The 23,476-nt window shown below is 42.2% G+C and overlaps 1 protein-coding gene across 1 annotated transcript in view; it reads left to right on the top strand.

The window, feature by feature from the left end:
- The window catches only part of RXFP2 (relaxin family peptide receptor 2), a 557,968-nt gene that overhangs the window by 466,852 nt on the left and 67,640 nt on the right, over positions 1 to 23,476 (top strand). Inside the window, exon 8 of the mRNA XM_040426154.1 lies at positions 13,500 to 13,571. Within this exon, the coding sequence (XP_040282088.1) occupies positions 13,500 to 13,571 (72 nt within the window). The remainder of the gene's footprint in view (positions 1 to 13,499; positions 13,572 to 23,476) is intronic.

Here is a 23,476-nt window from a genome sequence, read left to right as displayed (position 1 = left end):
CCCTGGACTATATTGTCCAGAGAAAGCCACCACTCTAGGGCCTGACATGTCTGAGCTGAGATTAAAACTTTGTTTTCCAGGTCTCTTGCCTCGCCCGACCAAACCCCTAAGATCTCCCACTGAAGAGCTCTGGGCCCATTGCACAGCCGGGATACAGGCGGTCAGGGTTCCCAATACTGACATCCCTTTCCATATAGAAACTCTAGGCCAGCGGTTCTCAACCTAGGGGTCGCAACCTCTTTGGGGGTCGATCGGCCCTTTCCGGGGGGTCGCCTGAGGCTTCCTATTGTGGGTCGCCCGCACAACGGCAGCGGCCCCTTATCCTCGCGCACAGGAAGTGATGTCCTATCACTGCCTGTGCTTGAAGGAGCCTGACGTCTGGACGGGTAAGTCGGGCCGCCTGTCTGCTGAGGTCCGAGTTTTTTCGTTAATGACACCGCCGCTGAGCACCACTGCCACCAATGATTTAATTGAGCCTGGCTGAGCCTGGCTAATTTTATTTTAATTATTTGGCTGAGCAAGGCTTAATTTATTTGGGGGGACATGAAGCACCGCTAATTTATTTATTTGGGGGACCCTGAGCACTTCTGATTTATTTATTTGGGGGACCCTGAGCACTTCTGATTTATTTATTTGGGGGACCCTGAGCACCATTGATTTATTTATTTGGGGGAAACCTGATGCACCACTGATTTATTTATTTGGGGGTATCCTGAGCACCGCTGATTTATTTATTTGGGGGAGACCTGAAGCCCCGCTGATTTATTTATTTGGGGGACCCTGAGCACGTCTGATTTATTTATTTGGGGGACCCTGAGCACCATTGATTTATTTATTTGGGGGAAACCTGATGCACCACTGATTTATTTATTTGGGGGTACCCTGAGCACCGCTGATTTATTTGGGGGAGACCTGAAGCCCCGCTGATTTATTTATTTGGGGGACCCTGAGCACTTCTGATTTATTTATTTGGGGGTACCCTGAGCACCATTGATTTATTTATTTGGGGGAAACCTGATGCACCACTGATTTATTTATTTGGGGGTACCCTGAGCACCGCTGATTTATTTATTTGGGGGAGACCTGAAGCCCCGCTGATTTATTTATTTGGGGGACCCTGAGCACTTCTGATTTATTTATTTGGGGGACCCTGAGCACCATTGATTTATTTATTTGGGGGAAACCTGATGCACCACTGATTTATTTATTTGGGGGTACCCTGAGCACCGCTGATTTATTTGGGGGAGACCTAAAGCCCCGCTGATTTATTTATTTGGGGGACCCTGAGCACTTCTGATTTATTTATTTGGGGGACCCTGAGCACCATTGATTTATTTATTTGGGGGAAACCTGATGCACCACTAATTTATTTATTTGGGGGTACCCTGAGCACCGCTGATTTATTTATTTGGGGGAGACCTGAAGCCCCGCTGATTTATTTATTTGGGGGACCCTGAGCACTTCTGATTTATTTATTTGGGGGACCCTGAGCACCATTGATTTATTTATTTGGGGGAAACCTGATGCACCACTGATTTATTTATTTGGGGGTACCCTGAGCACCGCCGATTTATTTATTTGGGGGAGACCTGAAGCCCCGCTGATTTATTTATTTGGGGGACCCTGAGCACTTCTGATTTATTTATTTGGGGGACCCTGAGCACCATTGATTTAATTATTTGGGGGAAACCTGATGCACCACTGATTTATTTATTTGGGGGTACCCTGAGCACCGCTGATTTATTTATTTGGGGGAGACCTGAAGCCCCGCTGATTTATTTATTTGGGGGACCCTGAGCACTTCTGATTTATTTATTTGGGGGACCCTGAGCACCATTGATTTAATTATTTGGGGGAAACCTGATGCACCACTGATTTATTTATTTGAGGGGTACCCTGAGCACCACAGATTTTTTTTTATTTTTTTTGGGGGGGGGTACTGTGAGCACCACTGAGTTATTTATTTGAGGGGTACTGTGCGCACCACTGATTTATTTTTTAGGGGGTATTTGTTGTTTATTATTTATTTTAAAGTTATTTATTTGGTTTACAAATATTTTGTATTTATGCTAAAGTTCTGTGGTTATGAATGAATACTTGTGTATTTGAATTAACATTTGGTGTATTGGTGTCTGTGCGTGTTTTTAGTGGGTCATCATAACAGTAGCAAAATTTGTTATGACGTAGCAAGGAAAAAAATGTAATGGTTGAGGGTCACCACAACATGAGGAACTGTATTAAGGGGTCACGGCTTTAGAAAGGTTGAGAACCACTGCTCTAGGCTGTTTATTTTTGTCCAGGCTGGGAGGAAATTTTTTAATCTTCCTCCCACCCTGGCATCATTGTGGATTATCTTTTCTGGCAGTATCTGAGGGCTGATTCCTGAAAAAAAAAAAAAAATTGCTCTGGATCTGGAAAATTTCCACTTATCGTTCTTTTTCCCTGGGCTTTTTTCCCTATCCTTAAACCGCCTGCCCTTTTGAAAATAAAAATTCTGTCTCCCGCTTTCTCTAGGATATTGTCCAGGGTTAAGCCAAAAAGGTATTTACCCTCACATGGGATGCTACAAAGGCAACTTTTAGAGGCTACATCACCCGACCAATTTTTCAGCCATAATACTCGACGAGCAGAATTAGCCATAGATGAGGCCCTAGGAGATAGTCTAACAGCATCAGCCGATGCATCAGCCAAAAAATCTGCTGCTTTAGAGATGGCCTGAAGGGATTCTAATAATTTATCTCTGGGGGTTTTATCGCTTATCTGAGCCTCCAGTTGTTTAATCCACAGAATTTGTGCTCTCGCCGTAGAAGTAGAAGCGATATTAGGTTTAAATGCCTCTCCAATGGACTCCCAAGTTCTTCTTAAAAAACTATCCGCCTTCCTATCCATAGCGCCCTTGAATTGACCGAGATCATCAAAAGGCAGTGAGGATCTACACGAGACTTTGGCTATGGGGACATCGATTTTAGGGGCTTTATTCCATAAAGAGCAATCACCTTCTTCAAAGGGATATTTTCTCTTTACCGAGCCTGGGATGAAACTGCGCTTATCCGGATGTTTCCAATCCCTGTTAATCATGGCCTCGATATTTTTATTGATAAAAAATGCTCTTTTCTTTTTGTTTGTAGCCACTTAACCCCTTAAGGACTCAGCCCTATTTCACCTTAAGGACTTGCCCATTTTTTGCAAATCTGACCAGTGTCTCTTTAAGTGCTGATAACTTTAAAACGCTTTGACTTATCCAGGCCATTCTGAGTTTTTTTTGTCACATAGTGTACTTCATGATACTGGTAAAATGAAGTAAAAAAAAATAATTTTAATTTATAAAAAATACCAAATTTACCCAAAATGAAGTAAAAAAAATTGCAAATTTCCAAGTTTCAATTTCTCTACTTCTATAATACATAGTAATACCTCCAAAAATAGTTATTACTTTACATTCCCCATATGTCTACTTCATGTTTGGATCATTTTGGGAATGATATTTTATTTTTTGGGGATGTTACAAGGCTTAGAAGTTTAGAAGCAAAAAAAAAACAATTTTTAGGGACCAGTTCAGGTCTGAAGTCACTTTGCGAGGCTTACATAATAGAAACCACCCAAAAATGACCCCATTCTAGAAACTACACCCCTCAAGATATTCAAAACTGATTTTACAAACTGTGTTAACCCTTTAGGTGTTCCACAAGAGTTAATGGCAAATGGTGTTAAAATTTCAGAATTTTGATTTTTGGGCAAATTTTCCATTTTAATCCATTTTTTTCCAGTAACAAAGCAAGGGTTAACAGCCAAACAAAATGCTATATTTATTGCCCCGATTCTGTAGTTTGCAGAAACACCCCATATGTGGCCGTAAACTACTGTACGGGCACACAGTAGGGCGTAGAGGGAAAGGTGCGCCGTATGGTTTTTAGAAGGCAGATTTTGCTGGACTGTTTTTTTTTGACACCATGTCCCATTTGAAGCCCCCCGGATGCACCACTAGAGTAGAAACTCCATAAAAGTGACCCCATCTAAGAAACTACACCCCTCAAGGTATTCAAAACTGATTTTACAAACTTTGTTAACCCTTTAGGTGTTGCACAAGATTTAATGGAACATAGAGATACAATTAAAAAATTTCACTTTTTGGGCAGATTTTCCATTTTAATATTTTTTTTCCAGTTACAAAGCAAGGGTTAACAGCCAAACAAAACTCATTATTTATGGCCCTGATTCTGTAGTTTACAGAAACACCCCATATGTGGTCGTAAACCGCTGTACGGGCACACGGCAGGGCGCAGAAGGAAAGGAATGCCATACGGTTTTTGGAAGGCAGATTTTGCTGGACAGTTTTTTTTTTACACCATGGCCCATTTGAAGCCCCCCTGATGCACCCCTAGAGTAGAAACTCCAAAAAAGTGACCCCATTTTAGAAACTACAGGATAGAATGGCAGTTTTGTTGGAACTAGTTTAGGGTACATATGATTTTTGGTTGCTCTATATTACACTTTTTGTGAGGCAAGATAACAAGAAATAGCTTTTTTGGCACCGTTTTTTTTTTTGTTATTTACAACATTCATCTGACAGGTTAGATCATGTGGTATTTTTATAGAGCAGGTTTTCACAGATGCGGCGATACCTAATATGTATACAATTTTTTTTATTTATGTAAGTTTTACACAATGATTTCATTTTTGAAACAAAAAAAATCATGTTTTAGTGTCTCCATAGTCTGAGAGCCATAGTTTTTTCAGTTTTTGGGTGATTATCTTAGGTAGGGTCTCATTTTTTGAGGAATGAGATGCCAGTTTAATTGGCACTATTTTGGGGTGCATATGACTTTTTGATCGCTTGCTATTACACTTTTTGTGACGTAAGATGACAAAAAATTGCTTTTTTTACACCGTTTTTATTTTTATTTTTTTACGGTGGTCATCTGAGGGGTTATGTCATGTGATATTTTTATAGAGCCGATCGATTCGGACGCGGCGATACCTAATATGTATACTTTTTTTTTATTTATGTAAGTTTTACACAATGATTTCATTTTTGAAACAAAAAAAAATCATGTTTTAGTGTTTCCATAGTCTAAGAGCCATAGTTTTTTCAGTTTTTGGGCGATTATCTTGGGTAGGGTATGATTTTTGCAGGATGAGATGACGGTTTGATTAGTATTATTTTGGCGTACTGTACATGTGACTTTTTTGATCACTTTTATTACCTTTTTTGGGAAGTAAGGTGGGCAAAATTTCAGTTTTCTCATAGTTTTTATTTTTATTTTTTTATGGCGTTCACCGTGCGGGGTAACATGACCGTTTTATAGATCAGGTCGTTAAGGACGCGGCGATACCTAATATGTGTAGTGTATTTTTTTATTTATTTTTTTATTCAGTGATAAATGTGTTTTTTTTAATCTTTACTTTTTTCACTTATTTTTACATTTTTTTGACCCAGACCCACTTGGTTCTTAAAGATTCAGTGCGTCTGATGTCTGTATAATACAGTACAGTACACTATATAGTGTATTGTACTGTATTTTACTTACACTTTGTCTGAACAGATCTATTCCTTTAGCACAGATCTGTTCAGCACCATGGACAGCAGGATACCTGAGAAGGCGTCCTGTTGCCATGGGAACCTTCCCCGTCTGCTCGGTTGTGGCCACAACTGAGCAGACGGGGAAGGGTAAGGAGGTGGGCTCCCTCCCTCTGTCACCCCATCCTGTCTGGGGGCTGCAAAGGCACAGCAGCCCCCCGATGGGAGAGGGAGGGAGCTCCCTGACCCTGACTGTTAACCTTTTCCATACAGCGGTCCGTACGGACCACGGTATGGAAAGGGTTAAACGGCTGACATCACAGCACAGATGTCAGCCGTTTATACCAGAGTGTCAGCAATGTGCTGACACTCTGGTATAACCACTGTACACCAATGATTATTCAAGAGGAGGCGGGCGGGGGATCGTGATCCCGCCTGCCACACCGCCCGCCTCCCGCACCACCGGCACCGCCCGCAACACCCCCCCCTGCACCACCCGCCGCCATAAAATCACTCAGGGGTGCAGGGGGGGTAAAAAACTATATTTTGGGCATGTTAAAGTTCAGAAACTGCAGAAAGCGCAGCAAACCGCAGGTCTGAATTGACCTGCGGTTTGCGGCGATCGCCGATACGGGGGGGTCACATGACCCCCCCTGGCGTTGTGACAGGATGACAGCTGAATGATTTCAGCCGGCATCCTGTTCGGATTAACCCCTGCGGCGCCGCAATCGCGATTTAAACTTAGGACGTACCGGTACGTCCTGAGTCCTTAAGGATTCGGGAAATAGGGAGTACCGGTACGCCCTAAGTCCTTAAGGGGTTAAACCTGATGTCTTGTACAGATCAGACTTCTTCAGCATCTCCAAAATTCATGGTTGCTCTAACAGCTTTAACAAGCTGATCTACATCTTGAATGGGAAAAAACGGTCTACCGCCACCTTCGTCATCCGAGGATGAAGAAGCTGTATCTACTTCCCCGCTTTCTAGGAATTTATCAGAACTGGAAACATCAGAATCGCATAAAGTTAAAGCAGACTTTTCTCTAGAACCTCTCTGTCTATGGTGACGGTGTTCTTTTCTAGATAGCAAGGTACTATTGACTTCTTCCCTAATCATTTTCTTCATGCATCTAACCATACCCGGGGATTCTTCAGCAATGGTATTTTTAATGCATGCTATACATAACAGTTTAGTATAGGCTTTGTTTTACAGAGGCCACATTTTTAATGGCGCATTTTAGCGGCCGCTTTTTTAGGTTTATCCTAAAAAAAAAGCCATTAGGCCAGGATAAAATAACAATACCCAAAAAAGTCCATTACATCGAAGATAGACCCATACCCTCATTAATACCACAGGTGCAGGGGTAACTGGGTCTCTTGGGTTCTCCCCAGAGCTCTCCATACTGGGATACCTCTTGCGGCCTTGGATCTGGAAGAACCCCGCAAAGATCCTAAGGCAGGCTTGAACTGGGCTGAAAAATTCTCTGAATCCAGCATGGGACGCCAGGATCTCCTGATTAGCGCTTCCTTTTACAGATGTAGCAGGGTTAGCACTCAATCTCAACTCAAATTTCTTAACTCATCACGTTATCTTGAGACAAAATCCATTGTAATGCAATTGAAGGTGTTTGCTTAACGCATTTAGTTTAGAATAAATCATGAGTGTTAACTCTACTACATCCGTATGTATCGGTCGCCTTTGAGCTCGTCACTACCGCTCTGCTGCTTTGAAAAGATCGCTCCTTCAATCTCTGCCCCCCTCTTACTTGCCTGCTCTGTGGAGGCCAGATGCTGAACGCCACGAGGCGAAGCAGGGATCGCTCTCCTTGCCTGCTGCCCTACGGTGAGTACCGCCGCGTCCGTCCAGAGACCACCGTCTACAAGGTGTGCATAGCGGGAACTCACCCGGTGCACACCTCTGCCTAGCCAGCCCTAATCCAGGGAGAAACTACTCCCTATGTAAAAATAAAAAATCTGCAGGTTGTCCTTCCAGGACAGGAAACCACTGAATGAGGGAGAGGCTCCTTTTAATTTATACGTGTGGGTTTCCTGTCCTAGGAGGCGGATCCTCTCTCCTGGTGCTGTCATAGGACGTAGAGATAAAAATGCATGACTACCAGGAGCCACAAGCTATACATTTACACAAATATACGTGCATACGACAGTATTACTGCAATTGAGATTTCAAACATTTAAAAGTGCATTTAAACCACTTTTCCTACCTGTAGTGTAGACAGCTTTAGTGAGACTTCTGGCAATCTTTGTTTTTCACAATGTGTTGCTGGCTTGTATTCAGTCGTTGCTACGAGAAGCAATTATTTCACATGTGTGTCAGTAAGGCAGTAAGGCAAACGAACGTGTCCGGATTAGGTCTGGATGTGTTGCGTCTGCGTTCAGGGAAAATTGTGCGAGTGCATACGCAATTTCAGTCAGTTTTGACGCAACTGCACGCGCGTGAGAAAAAACTGATTGTGGTAGCCAGACCTGAACCCGGACTTCTTCACTGAAGTTCGGGTTTGGGTTAGGTGTTCTGTAGATTTTATTATTTTCCCTTATAAGATGTATATAATGGAAAATAATAGCATTCTTAATATAGAATGCTTACTAAAATGTGGCATGAGGGGGTTAAAAAAATATATATATTAACTCCCCTCATCCACTTGTTCGCGCAGCCGGCATAATCTTCTTTCTTCTTCTTTCAGGACCTGCCAAAGGACCTTTGATGACCTTAGAATCATTCAGCAGGACCTGCGCAGTTACGTGGTGAGCGCAGTTACATCATCAAAGGTCCATTGGCAGGTCCTGAAAGAAGAGGAAAGAAGACATGCCGACTGTGCAAATAAGCGGATAAGGGGAGTTAATAATTTTTTTTTTTAACCCCCTCAAGCCACATTTTAGTAAGCATTCTGTATTAAGAATGCTATTATTTTCCCTTAGAACCATGTTATAAGGGAAAATAATACAGTAAATTGACTTTAATGGGGTTGCTCATCCCTATCATCTCCTAGCAACCATGCATGAAAATCGCACCGCATCCGCACTTGCTTGTGGATGCTTGCGATTTTCACGCATCCCCATTCATTTCTATTGGGCCTGCGTTGTGGGAAAAAAGCAGAATATAGAACATGCTGCTATTTTCACGCAACGCACAAGTGATGTGTGAAAATCACCGCTCATCTGAACAGCCCCATTGGAGTGAATGGGTCTGGATTACGTTCGGGGGCAATGCGTTCACCTCACGCATTGCACCCGCACGGAATTCTCGCCCATGTGAAAGGGAACTAAGAACAGAGCAATGCTTTGATTTCACATGTTTCAGGGTGGCGAAAACAGATTCACAAACATAGGTTGAGCCAAACATTGACAGAAGCTTCAGTGCAGCTCGTTTTACATTGGAATACTTCTCCATAGGCACGGTTTTCCTAAACTTCGGGGGTTCCCTCGCTCAGAATTGACCTGAGTCAGTTATCTTCCAAAAGTTCAATTATCTCACTTTGAGTCGTTGCTTAATCTGTCACCAGTGGGGGTTTCAGACAATCTGAATCAGCAGCAAAAGGGTTAACAAAGAAATGTAATTTTTGGCCTTTTCAGTTGTAGATCGTGGAATCTGTCCTCAAAGATCTGTTGTAGGTTTTTAAGAAGTTCGGCATAGTAAGAAGTTCTCTTTTTCATATTTTATTAACCAGGATTAATGCTTTGAAGTGAATGTAACTTTGAACATATACTCTGTACTAATATTTTGTATTGATACATTCTTGCTTTTATTAAGAGAATTAGATGAAAAGAAAATCATCCCATTGATTCAGATTACAATAGCAGAATTTAATATGCTATTTAAAATAAAAATATTTACAAGAAGTTCTCTTTTTCAGGATCTCAGCAGCTTGGGCACTTGCATTTGCCACAGTGGGGAAATGTATTAGTTCTCCCTTTCTCATATGAGTTTTAAAAACTTGAGCTTGTTAATAAATGCAAAAACTGTTTGCACTAGATCAGATAGCATCTTTAATTTCCCTTGGAGCTCAAGGTTGAGTCTATCCAGGTTGGTGCAGCATGTCCACCAGAAATGCCAGATCCAAAACCCACTGGGAATCAGAGAGCACAGGATAGTTTTTCTTCCAGGAACAATTTCACTTGACTCAAAATAAAAAAAAAACCAAGATACCACCTTACCTCTTGAAAGCCACCTTACAGAGCAGTGAAGTGGCAAATCACTGGGAAGGTTCTTATCAAGCTCTGCACTGAGATTTCTGAACTGTCTGTGATTAAGCGCATGAGTGTGAATATAATTGACAATTTCCAGAACAGGCATCATAACGTGGTCCAAATTTAGCTTTGTAGACACCAGCTGCTCTTGATAAATGATGCAATGAAATGTCCAAAATTCTAGAAAGTGGTCATCAAGTTTACACAGCCTGACGGTGCTCCATCTGTGGTTATGGCTGTGAGTTTTGAAACAACAGGCATCAGGGTCTCTTTCATATAGATGCTGCGAGTTCTGTTTGTTAACGGGACAATATCAAGTAGCTCTTCTTTTATTGTACAGCTGTCTGATACAGACCCATACAAAAATAAAGAATTGCCAACTGTGGCTTGTCTTGTATATCAGTAGACTCATCCAGTGCAATACTGAAATACTGGCATTTCTCAAGGTCAGAGTACAGTTGTGTTTCAACTGCACTGTTAATGTCTGATATTCTGTGTTCGACTGTATGTTGTGACAATTGGAGGTCTGATACCATTCGTTTCAAATGTTAATCTTCTGGAGACAAGATTGCAATGGCATCACTGAGGCAACATTTCACAAATTCCCTTTCATTGTATGTTATTTTGGCACGTGCAATATTCCATAACAGTTTTTGAATGGGTAACACCCTGGAGTGGTGTTACCATTCCTTCACACTGCTACTGTCTCTAATAGTCTAACATAAATGTCATCTTTGTAATTATTTACAGGTCCTACACCACTGTTATGATTGTTATGCAACTATTTTGTTTATGTAATGTGCCTGGTTCACCAGCAGGTGGCAGCATATATGGCAGAGAGAGAGAGACAGATACCTAGATAGAATGGAACTCACTATTCCATTCTCCCCCCTTTGGGCAGAAGTGGGCCAGTCCTGCTTCCTACCAGAAGGGAGTGGTTGTAGTTCTAGTTTAGTCCAGTTAAGACTCCATATTGGAGCTAAGAAGACTTGAAAGAAGTAGCGGCAAGGGGAAAATGTTATCTCGATGCAGCAGGAGTCTCTCCAAAGGGAAGTAGCTCATAGAACCCCCTGACTCCTTGGTAATTTACTTACTGAGTGTCAGGAGGGGGACAAAATGCACCCCAATCCAGGGGTTCCAGAACTGACCGAAAATCCAGTAACCAGACCCAAGCCGAGTTTAGCACAGCAGAGAGAAAGAAAGCAGAATTATCAAGTGTGCCTGCCAGTTAATGCCAAAGCCTGCTGGAACCAAGAGAGAGCCTGAAAATTGTTTGGAAACAAGTTTACCCAAGTAAAGCTGCTGTTAAAGTCTATCAAGGTGGGACTCAAGTAATTCTAAATCCCCTAACTCAACTATCTCCCCTTTATTTGCTTCAGAGCCTACGCCTGGGGTCCTGCTGTATCCATGTAGAAGCACCGTGACACATATAGGGCGCACCACACCACTCGGCATTCCACTAAACCTTGGATGCCAAAGGGCCCTGGGGGGGGATCAGCTCATTGCAAATGTTTTTTTAAGTTTCTTAAACAACTGAGTATGTTGTTCTGAGTGGAATTTCAATGCATTTAGCTTGTGTTTGCGAAGTTGGGTACCTTTTGGAAAGTCGTGGTCCATTTTAGCATGTTTTGAGGCAAAGTGGCCCTGAAGATTCAAACCTTTAAAATGTGATAGTGATCTCTGGCACATCAAACAGAATGGCTTCCCTTTCCTCTCAGTGAAAAAATACAAATCCTCCCACTCCAGTAGAAATGTTCTGTGTTCATCTTCATATTTATGCTTGGCTTTATGTTTCCCAGACACTGCCATGTTTGGTTGACGTGTGGTGATGTTACAACGTTCTCCTTACATAGGAGTGGGGGGATGATGTTGGGTTTGTTTGGTTTCCTGGTTTTATTTGGTTTGGTTTCCTCCCAAAATTTTTTTACAGATCAGACCCCCAATCTTCATCAGACCTAAGATAAGACCCCCCCCAATCATTATCAGACCTCCAAATTAGACCATCAGACCTCCAAAATAAGACCCCCAATGCTCAGATCAGACATCACAAATTAGATACCATCATGCTCAGATAACCCCCAATGCTCAGATAACCATCCATGCTCAGATGTGACATGGGGGGAGATCTGGGCATGGGGTGTCTGATTAATGGTGTTTGGTGTGAGCACTGGGGGTCTTATTTTGTGGTTCTGAGGGTCTGATGAGTATTTAGGGGTCTTAATCTGGGCTCATACTACCCCCATGACAGATAAAACCCCCATGCTCAGTACTTAAATTTAAAGGAAATAAATAAAAAACCTCTTGCCTCTCCAAATCTGTGCCCCATCTGCTGCTCTGTAGGACCAGGGTGCTCTCCACAGTGACCTGACGTGCACATGCTCAGATGACCGCCCATGCTCAGAAGACACCCTCATGCTCAAATAACCCTTCATACTCTGAACATAGGGTATCTGATTTGTAATGTCTGATGTGAGCACTGGGGGAGCTTATTTTTGGTGTCTGATAAGGAATTTGGGGTCTTATCTGAGCTCATACTATTCCCATGTCAGATAAGACCCCATTATCAGTACTTCAATAAAAAATAAATAAAAAAAAACAACTCTTGACTCCATGTACCTCCACCCCCGCTGCTCTGCAGGACCGTGGCGCTCTCTCCACAGCGACCTGACGTGCACAGTGTCAGGTCAGAGCATGGGCCTCCCTGTACTACATCCTGCGGAGAGGAGCAGAGTGGAGTGGAGCCGCATATGAAGAGGCAAGATGCGGCTCGCGAGTCATGAGTTGGCCATCTCTGGGATAGGCGATAAGTGTCTGACCAGTGGGGATCCAGATGATGGGACTCCAACCAATCACAAGAATGATAAGTTTGTGTCTTCTTGTATTAATGGAGCTGTGGTTGAGCAATCATTCTTCTGCTCCATGAAACACGAAATTAACTGAGCACTGTACTTGGCTATCTTTGCCAGTGACATAGTGATGAATGAAGCAACTGTGCACGTGCTTTACTGCCGCTTCATTCATATGGTGTGACATTGGACCCCTATTTTCATGATCCTAGCATTCAGGTCCCCACCCATCAAACACTTGTCACCTATGGTAGATTGTTATTTCCAGCACTCACTCACTACTGGAGTTTATGGCACTGCCAGATCTCTGGGCACTGACAGCTTCCTAGCATAAATGCCGGCTTTTGGCCGGACAAATACTGCTGTATGCAAAGGTGTTTGTCCAACTGAAACTGACATTTATGCCGGAAAGCCACCAGATCTCAATAAGATGCCATTATAGTCAATTGAGATCCGGCAGTGACTGGTGATGTACAGTGGTATCTGGCTACACAGGATATGGTAAATTCCACTAGTCTGTTCTACCAGAGTTTGCGTCAGAGATGTGAATATAGCCGATCCTGTGGACAGGTGATATGTTTAAATCTGTGGACAATCCTTTTAAGTAAAACTAAATGAAAAATACTAAACTGAATTATTTAGAGCAAAACACTTTCCGTAGAGGCTTATTACAGCCTGTTTTATAACAAAAGTATTGAGTAATCAGTTGTTTTATAAGTCTCAGGATCCATGAAGGAATATGTTAAGACCATTGTGTTCTATAAGGTCAATTCTTGAGGAACATAGGGCGCTTATGTAGGTTTCATGACAACCAAACTCAAAATTATCTTCTCTGTTGACACAAAATAAAGAATTCTTGCTGTATTTTTCGTTAATGATAATCTATACATTAACCAGTGTTTTCCTGTATACCATTACATATATCTGCAGGATTCTAGATGAAAATAACATTGTACAAATTACTCAGGAGCTGTTCACTGGGCTACAGTCACTGTTTTTCTTGTAAGTATAATTTCTATTATTATTGAAGAAAATGAAAAGACCAAGTCATGTCGGATTTAAGTCATTGGTCGTTAGGCTACTTGCAATCTTCTATTTCATGGTGAAACTTTGAAGCTGCATTGGTTCTCATTTTTTACTGGGACTCATGCCACCGATATCCAAATACTTTTTAGATTTTTTTATTAAAGGGTTGACCCCCATCTCGACCTTTCATGGCCAAGAAGGTAATAACCCACTATAAGCACCGGCTAGACGAGATGGAGTTACGGAAACAGTCGCTCAGATTACAATGGTTATTCCCATCTTGGGCCATGAAAGGGTAAGGTTGTCACTGTTTATTTGAATATGATTGTCCATGTGGATGTGATTTATTCATAAATCAAAGAACATAGATTAGTATGATAAAGTTCTTTCTGCATTAAAAGGGGTTGTGCCACGAAACACATTTTTGTAACCAGCATCTGGATCTCAATACTTTTGTAATTGCATGCAATTAAAAACTTAGCATAGCCACTGAGTTATTCAGTAAAATGTATCTGTATAGCGCCACCTGCTGTTTGTTCTTTTACTTATTTCTTGTCCACTGAGGTGGTCACATGTGCTCAGTTTAAATCATCCATTGCCACCAGCCATATGTTCCGTTAGAAGGTGTGTTAGTTACATGGAAAGAGCTATAGCAGAAACAACACATCCCCTGTGCTGCCAGTCTGAAGAGAACAATTAGAGCAATAAATGAGGATATCTCTGGTTCCATGTGAGGTACAGGGCTGGTTCTGTCTTTGTTAGAAAGAGATTGTCATGTACTACATGATGTCAGGTTTTAATTTTTTACATCAAGCATGGCATAACCCCTTTAAGTGAGCAATGATTCCATACTCACCACCATATGGGTGAAAACGCCTATCCTTTTTATTTGTGAAGATCTTCTTAAAACAGTTCACAACATAAGGGACACCGAGTCCAGCAACATCTTAACCTCCTCTCCCGCCAGGCAGAGTGCATTTTATGATGCAACTCTACATTCTTTGATTTACGGTCAGTGCATGGAGTGGTGATGCTCCTGATAGACTTGATGGATTGAATAAGACTGCTGTGTAGCGATATTTTGCTTTCAGGATATGATGCATTGATAAATATAGAAGAGTGTATTCTAGATGTCTTTCCTTCATTCATATAGAAGATGTCATAGATATATACTTTATTTTGGATGAGAAAGAGATGAAATTTTAAAGTTTTCTAGTAACACACATGTTTGGCATAATCAAAAGTTTATGGTGTTTCAATAGAGTACCAAGAGATAAGTGCTCAGGTACCACTTGGAATTTATGACGTTATTACGCAAAGTCTCGCAAGACTTCGCGAAGCAATAACTTTGGCTCATCAGAGCCAATACATTCTAATACTGTTCGGAGCTCCTGCTCCATACAGTATTAGAACAAAGTTTTATGCGAATCAACTTCGGATGTTTCATCCAAAGTCGATTCGCTCATCCCCAGGAATCACATATATATGCTGCTTAATTAGGACCCACCCTAAAAAAATATTAAAAATATGTATTTGTGACTGTTTGGAAACGGAATATACGTAAATGGACAATTGAGGTTTGACTCTCAATTTCAACTTAACACACACAGGAAGATTGCTGCCACACTGTGGATATTTCTGCAGTAATTGCATATATATGCTTCTCATTTATATATGTTGGGTACCAAATCCAACTTCAGATTGCTATTTTAAAATATTTGTAAAGACGTAGATGTGGTTACCAAATAAATTCACAGAAGTCTTGCACAACTTCAGGTGAGACAAATTCTGCCTACATGGAGGCAATACATTTTAATGTGGTATACGGAGACAGCATTAAAACCAAAGTCTTTGAATGAATCAGCTTCGGATCTCTGATTCGAAGCTCGATTCGCCCAATACTAGTGAACACCATAAAAAAAGACCCAAAAAATGGAATAAAAATATCCAAAAGTTATATGTCCCTTAACCCCTTAAGGACTCGGCCCTATTTCACCTTAAAGGGGTTATCCGAGTTAATAAAAAAAAAAACACTTAAAATCCATCAGGATATACATATCATTTTGTTAAGCTAGATTTCATCAAGTTAAAACCCATATTTACACCTTTTCATGGTTCTGTCATTGCTTTGTTTACATGCTGAAGTACATGCTGAGGGGGCGTATAACAACAAAGCCTGAGCTCTGCCTCATGAATATTTCTGGGCGTGAACAACCTGACCTTTCCCTCACCCTGCTCTGCACTTTGCAAAAAAATAAAAAATACACACACAGGGCAGAAGATCTTCCTGTCACATTGCAGCTGTACAGCACACCGCGTGTGTGCACTTAGGGGTAGGTAGAGGTAGATTTTCAAAAGAAACATGTTCCACAAGATCTCCCTACCCCTGAGTGGAGCAGTTCATCCTTACCGCAAAGCTGAGTTCAGAAACTCGAGGTAACAACATAGCAGAGCTGAGTGCGGGATATTGTGGTAATATCCAGCACTCAACTCTGCTATGTGGTGACCTCGATATTCTGCATTCAGCTCTGCGGTAAGGATGAACTGCTCCTTATGATTTCTGGTCGCGTTTGCATTCAGGGGTACGGAGATCTGATGGAAAATTTTTGGCTGGAAAATCTACCTACACCTAAGTGCGCACGCGCAGTTTCGAGCGTGTGCACAAAGTGCTTTTCCCACAGCGCTTCCATTAATTTTTGATAATCAAGTGGATGTGCGCTTGCAAAATGCCGCACAAACCCTCATCCAGCTGATTTCTGTGTGGCCGCATCACTTGCGGTGCAGCCTCTTCACTTCCGGTATAGAGCTCTGGCAAGGTATAGAAATTTTCCAGAACACCGGCAGTGTAAAATAACTAAAGGACGGATCCGTCCTTCCGGTCTGCGCATGCGCAGACCGGGAAAATTGAGAAAAAGACTGCCAGAGGGATCCGTCCATCCACATGGCAAGCGGATCGACGGATCCATCCTTTCGGTGCATTCGTAGACGGATCCGTTCTTGCAATGCATTTCTAGACGGATCCACACACGGATTCGTCTACAAATGTTGTCAGTTGACAAACCGATCGGCAGATCCGGCAGGCAGCTCCGACTACGGAACTGCCTGCCGGATCACACTAAGGCTCCATTCACACGTACATTGTGTGTTGCGGACCCGCAAATTGCGGATCCGCAACACACCCGCCCGGCACCCCTATAGAAATGCCTATTCTTGTCCGCAAGCTGCGGACAAGAATAGGACATGTTCTATCTTTTGCGGAGCTGCGCACCTGAAGATCGGGGCCGCGCTCCGCAAATGCGGATGCGGACAGCACACTGTGTGCTGTCCGCATCCATTCCGTCACCATAGAAAATGAATGGGTCCGCACCAGTTCCGCAAAATTGCGGAACGAATGCGGACCCATTTGCGGATGTGTGAATGGAGCCTAAGGGTACTTTCACACTAGAGGCAGGATCGATCCAACAGGCTGTTCACCCTGTCGGATCCGCCCTGCCGCTATTTGGCCGTGCCGCTGGACTGCCGCTCTGTCCCCATTGATTATAAAGGGGGCGGTGGTGGAGCTATGGCGCAGCACGACAGTGCACAGCGAGCTGCCGCTTGACTAAAAGTACTGGATTTCCGACTTTTTAGGGTACTTTCACACTAGCGTTAGTGTGATCCGGCAGGCAGCTCCATCGTCTGAGCTGCCTGCTGGATCCGCCGATCAGTGTGACAACTGACAGCATTTGTAGACGGATCCAGGTGCGGATCCGTCTAGAAATGTATTGCAAGAACGGATTTGTCTATCCGCTTGTCATGCGGATGGACAGATCCCTCTGGCAGTCTTTTTCACAGTATTCCTGGTTTGTGCATGCGCAGACCGGAAGGACGGATTCGTCCTTCAGTTGTTTTGCAACGCCGTATCCGCAAGGCAGCTCCGTCGTCGGAGCTGCATGCCTGCTGGATCCGCCGATCAGCGTGACAACTGACAGCATTTGGAGACTGATCCAGGTGCGGATCCGTCTAGAAATGCATTGCAATAACGGATCCGTCTATCCGCTTGTCATGCGGATGGACAGATCCCTCTGGCAGTCTTTTTCACAGTATTCCTGGTTTGTGCATGCGCAGACCGGAAGGACGGATCCGTCCTTCAGTTGTTTTGCAACGCCGTATCCGCAAGGCAGCTCCGTCGTCGGAGCTGCGTGCCTGCTGGATCCGCCGATCAGTGTGACAACTATCAGCATTTGTAGACGGATCCAGGTGCGGATCCGTCTAGAAATGCATTGCAATAACGGATCCGTCCAGCGGCACGGCCAAATAGCGGCAGGGCAGATCCGACAGGGTGAACAGCCTGTCGGATACGTCCTGCCGCTAGTGTGAAAATATCATTAGCATTATCTGTATCTAAGCAATATCTATATTATTCAAATATATATTCAATATGGATATTGCTTAGATAAATACATATATTGGTGGCAGATAAGGGTTTTATATAGCTGAATAATGATGATGATAATAATGATGGCCAATTATTTATATTTCCCAGGGGGTGTTCAATGTGTACTAGTGGGGGGGAGGGGGGGGGGGCTGTAATAACGATCCCCAGATGCAGAGGGGAACGTTTACAAACTGGCAACTCTAGCCCCAGTGAATGCAGGAGGGAGAAACATACCCCGCTGCCGGAGAAGAGATCGCCTCGGCTCTGGTATGTACTGCGCATGAGCGATCGCATACCAGAGCCGAGGCAGTGTTAGAAGAGCTGGAGGTGGGAGGGCACCAGAGGCTCTGACGTTTTCTTTACAGAGCCTGGCCACTCCCTCAAGCAGGGAGAAGCCTGTAAACGAGACGTCATCAGCAGAGCAGGCTTACTGACGTCGGGGGTCACATGACTCAGAACTGAACTGGCCAAATAGTGATAGATAGGTTATAAAAGTGATTTTAATAAACTTTCACTGGACTACAATAAAAGCAATTAGAATAGATTTATTTAAGTCGGATAACCCCTTTAAGGACTTGGCCATTTTTTGCAAATCTGACCAGTGTCACTTTAAGTGGTGATAACTTTAAAACACTTTGACTTATCCAGGCCATTCTGAGATAGTTTTTTCGTCACATATTGTACTTCATGACACTGGTAAAATGAAGTAAAAAAATTCATTTTTATTTATAAAAAAATACCAAATTTACCAAAAATTTGTAAAAAATTGCAAATTTCCAAGTTTCAATTTCTCTACTTCTATAATACATAGTAATAACTACAAAAATAGTTGTTAATTTACATTCCCCATATGTCTACTTCATGTTTGGATCAATTTGGGAATGATATTTTATTTTTGGGGGATGTTACAAGGCTTAGAAGTTTAGAAGCAAATCTTGAAATTTTTCTGAAATTTTCAAAAATCCACTTTTTAGGGACCAGTTCAGGTCTGAAGTCACTTTGTGAGGCTTACATAATAGAAACCACCCAAAAATGACCACATCTAAGAAACTACACCCCTCAAGGTATTCAAAACTGATTTTTCAAACTTTGTTAACCCTTTAGGTGTTGCACAAGAGTTATTAGCAAATAGAGATGAAATTTGAGAATTTCAATTTTTGGGCAAATTTTCAATTTTAATAAATTTTTTCCAGTAACAAAGCAAGGGTTAACAGCCAAACAAAATGCTATATTTATTGCCCCGATTCTGTAGTTTGCAGAAACACCCCATATGTGGCCATAAACTACTGTACGGGCACACAGTAGGGCGTAGAGGGAAAGGTGCGCCGTATGGTTCTTGGAAGGCAGATTTTGCTGGACTGTTTTTTTTGACACCATGTCCCATTTGAAGCCCCCCTGATTCACCCCTAGAGTATAGACTCCATAATAGTGACCCCATCTAAGGAACAAAACCCCTCAAGGTATTCAAAACTGATTTTAAAAACTTTGTTAACCCTTCAGGTGTTGCACAAGATTTAATGGAAAATAAAGATACAATTTCAAAATTTCACTTTTTTGGCAGATTTTCCATTTTAATATTTTTTTTTCAGTTACAAAGCAAGAGTTAACAGCCAAACAAAACTCAATATTTATGGCTCTGATTCTGTAGTTTACAGAAACACCCCATATGTGGTCGTAAACCGCTGTACGGGCACGCGGCAGGGTGCAGAAGGAAAGGAATGCCATACGGTTTTGGAAGGCAGATTTTGCTGGACCGGTTTTGTGACAACATGTCCCATTTGAAGCCCCCCTGATGCACCCCTAGAGTAGAAACTCCAAAAAAGTGACCCCATTTTAGAAACTATGGGATAGGGTGGCAGTATTGTTGGTACTAGTTTAGGGTACATATGAATTTTGGTTGCTCTATATTACACTTTTTGTGAGGCAAGGAAACAAGAAATAGCTGTTTTGGCACAGTTTTTATTTGTTTTTATTTTCAACATTCATCTGACAGGTTAGATCATGTAATATTTTTATAGAGCAGGTTGTCACGGACGCGGCGATACCTAATATGTATACAATTTTTTTTATTTATGTAAGTTTTACACAATGATTTCAATAGGTGGGCAAAATTTCAATTTCATCATAGTTTTTTTTTTTTTTTTTTTATGGCGTTCACCGTGCGGGTAAAGTAACATGAGCGTTTTATAGATCAGGTCGTTACGGACGCGGTGATATCAAACATGTGTAGGGAATTTTATATATATTTTTTTTAATCAGTGATAAATGTGTTTTTTGATTTTTACTTTTTATTCACTTTTTTTTTTTTTCTTTTTTTTTACCCAGACCCACTTGGTTCTTGAAGATCCAGTGCGTCTGGTGTCTGTATAATACAGTACAGTACACTATATAGCGTACTGTACTGTATTTTCACTTTACAAAGTCTGATTAGACTTCTGCCTTTAGCAGAAGTCTAATCTGCACCATGGACAGCCTCTGATCAGTACCATGGACAGTCGGACGCCTGAAAAAGCACAGCAGCCCCCAATGGGAGAGGGAGGGAGCTCCCTCCCTATTAACCTTTTCCATACAGCGGTCCCTACGGACCGCGGCATGGAAGGGGTTAAACGCATGGCATCTGTGCCAGCACAGATGTCAGGCGTTTCAAGCAGAGTGTCAGCAATGTGCTGACACTCTGCAAACTGCTTGGCTATCCTGAGAGAGGGGGCGGGCGGATGATCGCATGCCTGCCCGACCCCTGCCCCCCAAGCACCGCCCGCCCTCCCTGCCGCACTCCCCGCACCCCCCCCCCTCGCTGTGCCCGCCGGCAAATAACAAGGAGGGCAGCAGGGGGGGAGGGTTAAACATTAAAATAAAGGTTATTTGAAGTTTCTGATCCCCGCGGTCACAGCGGTGATCGGAACTATACATGACGTACTGGTACGTCATGGGTCCTTAAGGGGTTAATGTGACCTATAAACATGTACCACTCAATTCAAAAACAAACTGAAATCTTTTAGGTGGAGGGAAGAAAACAAAACAAAAAAAAATAATGTGGTTGCATAAGTGTGCACACCCTCTTATACCTGTACACCTGCCATCATTTAAAGTGCCTCTGATTAACCCCAAATAAAGTTCAGCTGCTCTAGTTGGTCTTTCCTGAAATTTTCTTAGTCGCATCCCACAGCAAAAGCCATGGTCCACAGAGGGATCTCATTGTTAAAAAGTATCAGTCAGGAGAAGGGTACAAAATAATTTCCAAGGCATTAGATATACCATGGAACACAGTGAAGACAGTCATCATCAAGAGGAGAAAATATGGCACAACAGTGACATTACCAAGAACTGGACATCCCTCCAAAATTGATGAAAAGACAAGAAGAAAACTGGTCTGGGAGGCTATCAAGAGGCCTACAGCAACATTAAAGGAGCTGCAGGAATATCTGGCAAGTACTGGCTGTGTGGTACATGTGTCAACAATCTCCCGTATTCTTGATATGTCTGGGCTATGGGGTAGAGTGGCAAGACGAAAGCCTTTTCTTACGAAGAAAAACATCCAAGCCAGGCTACATTTTGCAAAAACACATCTGAAGTCTCCCAAAAGCATGTGGGAAAAGGTGTTATGGTCTGATGAAACCAAGGTTGAAGTTTTTGGCCATAATTCCAAAAGATATGTTTGGTGCAAAAACAACACTGCACATCACCAAAAGAACACCATACCCACAGTGAAGCATGGTGGTGGCAGCATCATGCCAAGGGGCTGTTTTTCTTCAGCTGGAACTGGGGCCTTAGTTAAGCTAGAGGGAATTATGAACAGTTCCAAATACCAGTCAATATTGGCACAAAATCTTCAGGCTTCTGCTAGAAAGCTGAACATGAAGAGGAACTTCATCTTTCAGCATTACAACGACCCAAAGCATACATCAACAAAGGAATGGCTTCACTAGAAGAAGATTAAAGTTTTGGAGTGGCCCAGCCAGAGCCCGGACCTGAATCCGATTTAAAATCTGTGGGGTGATCTGAAGAGGGCTGTGCACAGGAGATGCCCTCGCATTCTGACAGATTTGGAGTGGGTAAATCTTGCTAAGTAAAAATGTGCCATGCTGATACAGTAGACTCATACCCAAAAAGACTGAGTGCTGTAATAAAATCAAAAGGTGCCTCAACAAAGTATTAGTTTAAGGGTGTGCACACTTATGCAACCATATTATTTTATTTTTATATTTTTTCTTCCCTCTACCTAAAAGATTTCAGTTTGTCTTTCAATTGAGTTGTACAGTTTATAGGTCACATTAAAGGTGGAAAAAGTTCTGAAATGATTTATCTTTGTCTCATTTTTTCACATCACAGAAACCTAACATTTTAACAGGGGTGTGTAGACTTTTTATATCCACTGTACATGCAAGACTAAGACAACCACAGATGGAACAAGACAATGTCAGGCACACAGAATACATACAAATTCATGGAACAGACACTGGGGAATTGCAAACGGAACTTAGGTCAGAATTCAGACACAGAACAAGCACTAAGCAAGACAAGGTCAGGCACACAGAATTCATACAAATCAATGAAACAGACACTGGGGAATGGCAAAAGGAAGTTTGGTCAGAATGCAGATAGAGAGGAAGCAGACATGATCAGGACTTGTTGCACAACCAAGGGCAAAGCACAACCAAGTTTAGCCGAGCTAAGATTGATGGTTAATGTATTAAGTAAACAATGGCAAGAAAATGTTAATTGACTTTTTCAATGGGTTTCAATGACGTGTTATCAATTTTAATTTGGCTACATCTGTAACTCTACATAACAGAGCAAATGAACACATAAGTCATAAGACAAACGTGCACATACAGAGCCAGGGAAAGTTAACCTTAGCAGTGATGAACTGAGATACAAAGCACAGTGGCACCAATTCACACCCACAAGAAACTGATGTCAGGACGCACGGAACAGTGGCAACATGAACTGCCATTGAACACAATCTTCCTAATGTAAGTCCACAAGAAGCTTGCAGTTGTGTTGATGAATCAATGGCAACAAGTTGACATATGTGACACAGTAGGTCAATTCCCGCACAGAAAAAAATCCACAATGTGTACATGTGAATTGTCTATTCTCATACACTTTGCGGGTACTGTATTATACTAGGAATCCATGTGGTAAAACTGTGCATAATCCACATGTGCAGGTACCAGAAGGAAAGAGTCAAGGAGATCTGCCACTGCTGGATCCTGACTGTGGAAAATGAGGCTGATGTTTTCTTGCTAAATGGTGCATCTTACAGTCCCAAAAATATGGTATACTGTTAGAAATGTATTAGCACCGTAACCATACTGACCTGCAGAATAAGGTTGCTATGTCATGTTAACCGCATAGTAAACAACATAAAAATGAAACCCAAGCAACAATTGCATTTTTTTCTATTTCACCTCACAATTAATATTTTGTTTATAGTTTCCTAATACATTGTATAGAACATTAA

This window comes from Bufo bufo, chromosome 3 (genome assembly GCF_905171765.1).
Source record: "Bufo bufo chromosome 3, aBufBuf1.1, whole genome shotgun sequence".
Lineage (NCBI taxonomy): Eukaryota > Metazoa > Chordata > Amphibia > Anura > Bufonidae > Bufo > Bufo bufo.
The sequence above is the reverse complement of the archived record's forward strand: the minus strand, read 5'-3'. Positions and strand labels throughout refer to the sequence as shown.